Genomic DNA, 10,519 nt, shown 5'->3' on the forward strand with positions numbered 1-10,519 from the left:
ATTTAATATTAAATTTGATTCACCATAATACATATGTAGTTCCTCTTCTTGTTTAAAAGCTTGTGCGTGATCTGCAACATAAACCAATAGCCATCAACTATCATTATACATTTCTTTCTGTAATTATTAAGTGGTACAGAAACTATAGAAGGGACTAGTCGGGGGAGTATAAGTGCTTGCCAACTGCAGAAACCAGACAGGTCATCACACTTTTCAAAGTAGAAGATTTTGTAGATTTGCAAATTTAGTCTACACTACTCAATCAATCTTATCCTGATGCACACAATCATTATGGCCTCATTAATAAACAGTGTTATAAATATCTGTCAGTAGTGCAAAAGATTAATAAAAATGTTAACACCTAGGAAATTTAAGGGAGAAATTTACTAACATAAGACAATCAAAGCTAAAAAAATAGAAAATCATACTTTGATGTTAATGTTTTTATAGATTATATAACTTTAGACTTCTATGTACTATCTGAGATTCTTCACTCTGGTAAACTAAATGGTCCGAAAAATAATTTTTATTACACCGAATATACATATACTATTTGTTAATATTGTAATCCTAAATTTATTAGTAAATATAGAAGGCATATGTTCATATACCCTGTTTTGTTTTTCCCCACCATAGTGTGTGCCTGTACCTAGTGTGAGTGTAATGTAATGAGTTTTGTGAGTAATAAAAAACCTTGTCTCTCGAATCTAGTTTTATTTATTAACCAACATTGGTTATGGGCCCAGGCCACGACATTCGAGAGACAATAAAAGTTCGTGTTTTTTAGAGTTGTGTGTAATCGAAGTAAGTAGTATAAATCGAGCCGAGTACACGTGTACACAACTGCTTTGGTTATTTTCTTTGCTATGGATTCGAAGAAAAACATGGAAAACAGCTCTAGTTGGTCACCTGGAGATAAAAAATTACTCGGAAGGGAAAATTACAACTCTTGGAAATTCGCGACAGAGATGTATTTGACTGCCGAGGACTTGTGGGGTTATGTCACCGGAAAAGATGAAGTTAAGAAGATGGATTTGAAGGGTAGAGCCAAAATTTGTTTACTAATTGATGAATCCCTTTACTCTATTGTAAAATGTTGCAAGACAGCTAAGGAAATCTGGGAAAAGCTAGAAAACACTTATGAAGACAAGGGCCTGTCAAGAAGGTTATCTCTTCTTAGAAAACTTTTTCGAATTGATTTAAGCCATTTTAGTAGCATGGAAGACTACTTAAATGAGATTTTGTCACAATCTCAAAAATTAGAAACTATAGGAGCTGGCCTTGATGACGAATTCATTGGTGTTATTATGCTAAGTGGGCTATCAGAGCCTATGATAATGGCTATGGAGAGCACAGGTGTCAAAACTACATCAGATTATATTAGATCAGTGCTTATCCAAAAATCCTCTAAGGAGGAATCAGGAGAAGAATCAGCTTTGGTCACAAAACCCAAGAAAAGTGATCGACCTACAGTGAGTTGCTATTATTGTAAAAAAACGGGTCACATTTCTGTGAATTGTCGAGGTTTGATTTGTTTTAATTGGAAGAAAAAGGGACATATGTCAACTGAGTAGAAAAAAAGGTTCTGTGAAAAAGAATGTAAACAACAATAATAAATCAACTTTACTAGATGCGTTATCATCAGTGATATCAGACTCCAACGATTGGATAATCGATTCTGGTGCAACCTCACATATGACCAAGAACAAACATTGGTTAAGAGACTGTAGTGAAAACAAGCAAGAGATTTCAGTAGCTAACAATGAAAAAATCATATCCAAAGCAGTTGGATTAGTTAATTTTAATAGAGATATTAATGTTTTGGATGTATTGTATGTTCCACAGCTGGCGACTAACTTGTTATCAGTCAGTAAAATGACAGAGAAACGTTATAAAGTTGTTTTTGACCGTGACCAGTGTAAAATTTATCAGAAATGTAACATAATCGGAAATGAGCTGATGACTGCTTACAATGAAGGAGGAATTTATAAAATAAAAAAACCCCAGGCTGTAAATGTAGTGGAAAACTCTAATGAAATTAAACAGGTGAAAAAATTGCCGCATAATCTGAGGCATCAAAGATTAGGGCACTTAAATAGATATTATATGAATAAATTAAAGAGTTCTGCTATTGGAATGGATTTTAGTGATAATGGTGACAATGATTGTTCAGCTTGTATCAAAGGCAAACAAAACAGAGAACCCTTTAAAAAAGATAGGGGTGTGCAATTATCACATAAGCTAGAACTCATACACTCTGATTTGTGTGGACCTATTAGTGTTCCCTCTTGGGGTGGTGCTAGATATATGTTGATATTTACTGACGATTTTAGTCGGAAGACTTTTATTTATCTATTAAAGAACAAATATGAGACTATCAAAAAATTTCAAGAACTCAAAAATGAGGTAGAAAAACAACTTGAGGCTAAGATAAAAATATTACGTATGGATAATGGTATATACCAATAATACCAAATACCAATAAAAACTAAGATAATTACTTACGTAAGCATGGTATTGTCCATCAAAAATCTGCACCTTATTCTCCTCAACAAAATGGTGTAAGTGAAAGAGTTAATCGCACAATCATTGAGAAAGCTAGGACCATGTTAGAGGACTCAGGTCTGGATCTAAGATATTGGGGAGAAGCCACTTATCTTAAAAATCGAAGCCCTACTAAAGCTCTTGATTATAAATTACCGGACGAAATTTGGTCAGGTAGAAAAGTTAATTTATCTTATCTCAAAACTTTTTAATGTAAAGCCATGAGATTCATACCAAAGGAAAATAGGAAAAAATTGGATACCAAGTCTGAAGAATGCATTTTTGTTGGATATCCTGATGATTGTAAAGCATACAGACTTATCAACCCTTCAAACCCGAAGCGGGTTATTATTTCCAGGGATGTAAAATTTATTCAGAAAGGCAACTTCACTTGAGAAACCGAATGAAATTTCAAAATTGCCCAGTGAAATTCCTATTGTTTTTTCTGAGCGATCAAATAATTTTGATAATGAAAAACCGGAAGACGAAGTACCCTACAATGAAGAACTGGACAGTGAAGAGCCATTTTATGGTTTCGAAAATCAGGCTGAGGATGTTGATAACAATATTGAACCCACAGAAGAAGATGTGACTATTCTTTGGAGATCGAAACGCCACCGTAAAACCAAGATTTTTCATGGATTTGAGTTATACTTAGCCTCAAATGAAGAAATAAATGAAGAGGATATTGACGGACCCTATAAGGAAATGTGGGTGGCTGCTATGAGAAGGGAGATGGACGCTCTGGAACTAAACAACACATTCGAAGTTGTGGAACTCCCAACCAACATCAAACCCTTAAAATCAAAATGGGTTCTTAAAATAAAAGAGGATGAAGAACAGAGGATTTTTAAAGCTAGATTGGTTGTTAAAGGCTGTAGTCAAGTTTATGGGCGAGATTACTACGAGACGTTCTCACCTGTAGTTAAGTATTCTTCTAGAAGATATTTACTCTCTTATGCTGCAAAAGAAGACCTTGAAGTAGACCATATGGACGTGACAACAGCATAATTACATGGCGAATTAGAGGAGGAAATTTATGTAATACCTCCATCTGAGTTCCTTAAAGAGGCTGAAAAAGAGAAAGTATGGAGACTCAAAAAATCCATCTATGGACTCAAACAGAGTGGCCGTTGTTGGAACAAAAACCTACATGATAAACTAATAGATATTGGTTTTCTACAGTCGAAAGCAGATCGCTGCGTTTACATTATGAGGAATAATAAATCTTGTCTAATAATAGCAATCTATGTTGACGATTTTATATTATTCTATAATGATCAAGTTTTGACCTCCCGAATTAAAGAAAAATTAAAGGAGAATTTCAGGATAAAAGACTTAGGAGCAATCAAGAGATGTCTTGGAATGGAAATTATTCGAAACCGTGTCAACAGGAAAATCAGCATTTCCCAAAAATCATATGCAGAGCAAATTCTGAAAAAATTCAATATGGATAAAGCTAAGCCGACAAGCAACCCCATAGAACCTGGACTAGAGAAAGAGAGAAGGATGATTGTAGGAACATTCCTTATCAAGAAGCAATAGGTAGCCTGCTCTATCTATCTCAAGTTTCCCGACCGGATATCACCTTTGCTGTTCATCTTCTCAGCAGGTACAACAATAATTAAAGAAGAGTACATTGGAATGCTGTGAAGAGATTAATGAGATACATCAAAGGTATGGTAGATTATAAATTGACTTTAATTGAATTTCAAAATTTAGAATTATGGGGGGTGTTAATATTGTTATCCTAAATTTATTAGTAAATATAGAAGGCATATGTTCATATACCCTGTTTTGTTTTTCCCCGCCATAGTGTGTGCCTGTACCTAGTGTGAGTGTAATGTAATGAGTTTTTGAGTAATAAAAAACCTTGTCTCTAGAATCTAGTTTTATTTATTAACCAACACTATTCTAAACCTCTACTATAATATATACATATTATGGATGAATTATACAATATACTATTGCAATACAAAGCCAAATGACTAATGTGATCAAAAAAGTTTATATATATCAAGCCAAATGTTAGTTTACGATATTAATAGGTACATTGGACAAGACCAGAGAGTTTTCACAGGATAAAATCCAAGTAATAACAATGTATAACTTTCAAAAATTATAATGTTGACATTAAACGACTGAAAAACAGTAAAGCCAAATTAATAAATGGATTAATGGGTTAAAATATTTAAAATCACCAATAACCTCATCATTGGATTAATAATTCACTTCTCCAATTAGACGTTTAAGGTGTTAGTTAAAGAAATCAAAAACTTAGGAGTGATTTTCTTACCAACTTCTTCCATTATCGACTTGTTTGCAATAAACACTGTTTAAAAGACAGAAAACAAGCATACAATACGTGCATACAACGGTAAGATTATATCTTTTTCCAAAGAGGTAATAGCGATGAAATAATTTATATTCTTTTTCTCTAAGCAACTGTAATAATGTTAACCTTCTCATGTATTTCTGTAATTTATTGAAATGTTATAAGCAATATTGCCGCCACAACGGTTGATGTGTTAGTCATTTCAATTATCCGTTGTTTTTCTATCAGATTTCTTCAACATATGATTTTCTTCATTGAACTATTAAATGTTTTATTACAGATAACTATATCAGATATTGATTTGATATATTTCAGGTTTCCTGTTGAAGTCGAGTGATCCATGTATTTTAATTTGACGATACAATGTGCAAGTTTAGTGGGGTTCCTACGGACACGGTGACAGCTACCGCAGCCAATGTCTGGTGGCGGGGCCCTTCCCAACGCGAAATGCGTGGGAACCTCCCACACCTCTCCACCCATAGATTTAACTCCCTGAAGGAAATGATTCTTTTCTTCCACCAGACGGGGGAAGGGCCGACTGGCTAGGTCTCCTTTCATAGCGGCACAATCCACTGTTTCAGGGATTCGACAGGTGGGGAACCAAGACGCAATATTCTTTCCGAAGCTTTGCAGTTTTCCTCGGAACCCTCCATGTTCTCAGAAGATATTCATATCGAACAGCTGAAGCTCACCATGCCGCGAACACCGTAGAAAACTGGATCATAGAATATTTTTGGTGGATGTGCTGTTTACAAGGTTGCTCTGAAAAAGTTTATACAGTTTTAGTAATTGTTGTGTATAGACAATGTTTTATTATTTTTTTTCACTAAAGGACATATGTAATGTTTATATATGTCAGGAATAACCTCTTTGGACATTGTATATTGATAGGTGAATCTCTTTGGTGGTCATCAGTTATAGGTTATCGGTTAGTTAGCGCCAGGCACATCCTTCGGTCATGTCGATTGTTCTGTTTATCTAATAATATATGTTTTCAACCCATTGAACTCTTTTTATTATATAACCCCTAACAGGTTATGGGCCCAGGCTGTGTAAATCCGTGAAAGTATTCGGGTATATTGTAGTGTTCGCTCCCAGTCGGTTTACCGGTATCCTTGAGAGGCTAAGATGGCGTCGTCAACCGTGTACCCCCAGTTTGACGACTCAAACTATAAAAACTGGAAATTTAGAGTTATGTGCCTTTTAGAAGAAAAGGGAGTTGAGCACACTATGAAAGAAGAATGGGAAGCTAAAACAACAGCAGATAAAGAAGCGGAAAAGAAAGCAAAGAACTTGGTGATTAACTGCGTCACGGATCGCCATATCGACTATGTATAAGTTGTTACGGTTTTGGAGGCAATAGACACCGACCTAACCCTGGACTTCGTGAAATATAGATTGTTGGACGCCGAACTGAAGAATGACATGCAGTCGGAAAACCACGAAGATGACATTTCTTTTAATGCAAGGACAGGATTAAACAAGTTCAGGAAGTGCTACGGATGTGGTGAATCTGGCATTTGTTAGCGAATTGCCCTAAAAAGCGCGATTACAAGCCGCTATTGAGAGGAGGTTATCGACGGGAAAATAAATCGAGAGAATCGAAATCGAAAGGTTTTACATGTGAAGAGGTAACCTTCGTAGTTGTAAATAATGATGAATGTTGTGCTTTTACCAGAAAAAGTGAACTTGAGAACGAAATCACTTTTATTTTGGACTCAGGTTGCACAGACCATCTTGTTAAGACGGATCTGTTTCCGTTTCTCACGAACATTGAGAATTTAAAGTTCCCCATTAGGATTAAAGTGGCCAATGAACAAGATCTGGAAGCCAAGCAAAAGGGATTGATGCGACTCTCAAACGATTCTACTATGATAAAACTGGAAGTGTTGATTGTACCTGATTTGACTTTGAATTTGCTATCAGTGAAGAAAATTGTTAATGCTGGTAAGAAAGTTGTTTTTTCTTCTGAGAGTGTCTATGTATCTGGCGAAAATTTTAAACTTAACTTTCAAAGTATTGGAAAATTGTACACAGTTAAATTGACAATACCTGAAGAGACTCATACGACATATTCTGCTTTGACAATACCTGAAGAGACTCATAACACATATTCTGCTGTACAGTCAAATATTTGGCACTTGCGTTTGGGCCATGTGAATCGAAATAGTTTACGTCAAATGGGATTGCCCTACTCTACCGATGTATGTGACTCGTGCCGACAGGCCAAGGCTGTTCGTCAACCGTTTCGCTCTGTTATTGGACCACGATCAAGAAGAGTTGGAGAACTGCTACACACTGATGTAGTTGGACCTGTAAAGACTGCTACAATTAATGGTGAGAAGTATTATCTTTGTGTAATTGATGACTTTTCACATTTCTGTGTTTTATACCTTATGAAAAACAAAAGTGAAGCTGCAGATAATATTATGAAATTTATCAAAGAACTTTCAAACCGAATCGGGAACTCTGTCAGTCGCATTAGACTTGACAATGGTGGAGAATTTAGGTCTGATATTTTTAAAAGCTTTTGTCAAAAGAATGGCATAAGATTGGAATATACGGCTCCTAACTCACCTTCTATGAACGGGGTAAGTAAGAGAATAAATAAAACTTTAATGGACAAGGTCCGAGCTATGTTTGTGGACACAGGCTTGCCTAAAACACTATGGGCTGAAGCTATAAGGACAGCAGCCTTCCAGCTAAATCGTTCACCAACAGTTGCACTAGGAGGAAAAATCCCGACAGATATTTTCTCTGGAAAAGATGATTTAAGTATGCTGCGGGTATTTGGATGTAAGGTTAGGACACTAAAACTTTCTCGGGCAAATAAATTAGATTCTAGAGCCAAGCCTAGCATATTTGTGAGCTATGGTGCTAACGGATGTAGAATTTGGGACTTTAAAACAAACAATGTCTACGTTTCCCGAGATGTCACCTTTGACGAAAATAATTTTCGCTATGATAATAATCCCGATATAAACAATAAAAGAATTATTGGAGAGGAGATTTTGGATGAATCTAAACTACCTCAAGAAGAGAATAATAAAAATAAAGAACAAGAAATAGACAGTGGAAAATATTTTTGAGGAAGAACAGTATAAGGAAGTAAAGAGGAAAGAGATAAAGCCCAAATATTTAGAAGACTACGAGGTTTATTCAGCCAATTGTTTATCGAGCCAAGAAACTCCAGTGAATTTTGAAGAAGCAACCAAAGACAGTTAATGGAGAGAAGCCATCAACAAAGAACTACTCGCTCACGAAACTATGAATACATGGACTCCTGAAGGAGAGAAGGCCATCTCGACAAAATGGGTGTTTACGATGAAGGAAGACGGCATGAAGAAGGCGAGGCTGGTCGCTCGTGGATTTCAAGAGGATAACCCAGGTGAAAATAATTTTATTTATTCCCTAGTATGTAGGGTTGAACAATTAGGATACTATTGTCAATTTCTTGCCAGAGAGGCTGGAAAATGAGACAGGTGGATGTCCCCACTGCTTTCCTGAATGGGAACATTGATTATCCCGTTTACATTAAGACTCCTAAGGTTGTAAACGCACCCACTAAAACATTAAAATTAAATAGACCTCTTTATGGTCTAAAAAAGACTCCTTAATTTTGGAATGAGAGGTTTAATAGTTTTATGATTCATATTGGTTTCAAGAGGTCCAATTACGACTTCTGCTTTAAATCCAAAAAGGAAATATTTTTTGTATTGTATGTGGATGACGGTTTGGTAGCTGGAGAAGATGAGAGTGTTCAGGAATTCATCAACCAATTAAAGGATGAATTCAACATTAGAGAGATAGAAGTGGCAAGCTTTCTGGGTATGAAGTTTGAAAGAAATAATAATAAAAAGTAACCCAGACTCATATTGTGGAAAAACTTCTTAAAAACTATAATATGCAGAATTGCAAAAGGGTCACCACTCCCATGGACGTTGGTTGTAGGTTTGAGGAAACCAAAGTTCTTGAGGAGAAGATTCCATTCAGGAGTTTGGTATGCAGCTTGTTGTATTTAAGTACAATGACAAGCCCGGACTTATCATTCTATGTCAGCTTCTTGGCACGTTACTTAGACAAAGGGACACAACAAACGTGGAAAGCTGGAAAGCGTGTTCTACGCTACCTTAAAGACACAAAAGAAATGGGGATTATCTTCGGAAAAAACGAGGATATAGACTTGATTGGCTTTTCAGACGCAGACTGGGCAGGAGACATCGAGACCAGAAGAAGTGTGAGCGGCTTTGTGGCATTCTTGGCTGGCAACCCGGAGGCGTGGCACTCAAGAAAACAAACCTGTGTTGCGTTATCAACCATGGAGGCAGAATACATCGCTGCTCAGGAGTTGGTGAATTTGTGCGGTTTAATAAGTGAGTTTAAGTATGGTGAAGTGAGTGCTAGAATAATGTTGATAACAATATTGCTATTGCTCAGATTAAAAATCCAGAAAATTCCAAAAGAGCCAAACATATTGATATTAAATATCATTTTGTCAAAGAACTTGTAGATAATAAGAAAATTGTAATAGACTATATTAGTTCTAAAGAAAATATTGCAAACTTATTCACAAAACCAGTGGTCTATGAAACATTTAAAAAGTTTCGAGAATTGTTAATTGTTTAATTTTTCCAGATGTAAATTTTGAGTTACTTTGCAATTGAATATTTATTTTTCTTTTTTGTGTATAGAAAGTTTCAATTGAGGGGGTGTGTCAGGAATAACCTCCTTGGAGATTGTATATTGATAGGTGGTTATCCGTTATAGGTTATCGGTTAGTTAGCGCCTGGCACATCTTTCGGGCATGTTGATTGTTCTATTTATCTAATAATATATGTGTTCAACCGTTACCATATTTGTTTGTAGTAGAGGGTGGTTGTCTATGCAAACTGGAGGACAGTTTTCGTGTGGTAGAGTAAATGTAAATTGTCGTAGTTAAACTTTATTTTCACCTGTGCATAACTGGTCCGTATGTTGCCCAGATTACACTGTAATGTTAGTGTAGCCTGTAAACGGCCTGTGTTTCAGGTAATAGCGCAGAGTCGTCAGCATACGTCGTAGTTAGTATGTTGTCTGTCGGTAAGTTATATATGAATATTAAGTACAGAAGTGGAGCCTAGACAAAACCTTGAGGAACTTATGGAGATATTTATTGATTTGATTGATAAATTCGCTGAGCTTTGCCAGATAGAAAAGAAGCGACAAAGAAGAAATGATTATCGAAATAAATAGTAAGTGCTTGGGAATAACTAGATTTAGTTCAAAAAGGCCCTGCCCTAACAAACGCCTGAGTCATCCAAATATGCCCCAGAAGTGTTTTAGTTCAAGAACAGAGGAGATGATGCATGTGGCTATGCAGTTGTGTTGCGCAATGTAATGTGCGAAATCCGAATTGGTGGTCGGGTAATGTGTATTGATAATTGTGTATCAGTATATTAAGAACACTTTTATGTAATAATTTTGGAGCAAATTGGCAGCAGGCTAATAGGTCTATAGGAATCTGGTCTATGTTTGTCCTTGTTAGGTTTGTGTATCATTAAAATCTAGGAGTATTTCTATTGCATAGGGAAATTAGTTGTCCGGTAGATAGAGTTATGAGGAGTACTAAAGCTCTTCTGGGGATTTCTCGAAGTACCTCAG

General features: G+C 36.0%; 1 protein-coding gene across 2 annotated transcripts in view; it reads right to left on the bottom strand.

Annotated features, from left to right (window-relative positions):
* LOC106687409 (zinc finger protein 711) overlaps positions 1 to 5,941 on the bottom strand; it is a 22,832-nt gene extending 16,891 nt beyond the window's left edge. The window contains exons 1-2 of one of the 2 annotated variants that reach the window (XM_014431280.3): positions 4,841 to 5,941; positions 24 to 71 (exon numbers count right to left, since the gene is read on the bottom strand). In XM_014431280.3, the coding sequence (XP_014286766.1) occupies positions 24 to 71; positions 4,841 to 4,853 (61 nt within the window). In that variant the 5' untranslated portion in view covers positions 4,854 to 5,941. Of the gene's footprint in view, positions 1 to 23; positions 72 to 4,752; positions 4,792 to 4,840 lie in introns of those variants that run through there. The other variant, XM_067048741.1, reaches the window with a different exon arrangement.
* Positions 5,942 to 10,519: the final 4,578 nt, after the last annotated feature.

This window comes from Halyomorpha halys, unplaced genomic scaffold, assembly GCF_000696795.3.
Source record: "Halyomorpha halys isolate HHAL.00 unplaced genomic scaffold, Hhal_1.1 Scaffold961.1, whole genome shotgun sequence".
NCBI classification, from domain to species: Eukaryota; Metazoa; Arthropoda; class Insecta; order Hemiptera; family Pentatomidae; genus Halyomorpha; species Halyomorpha halys.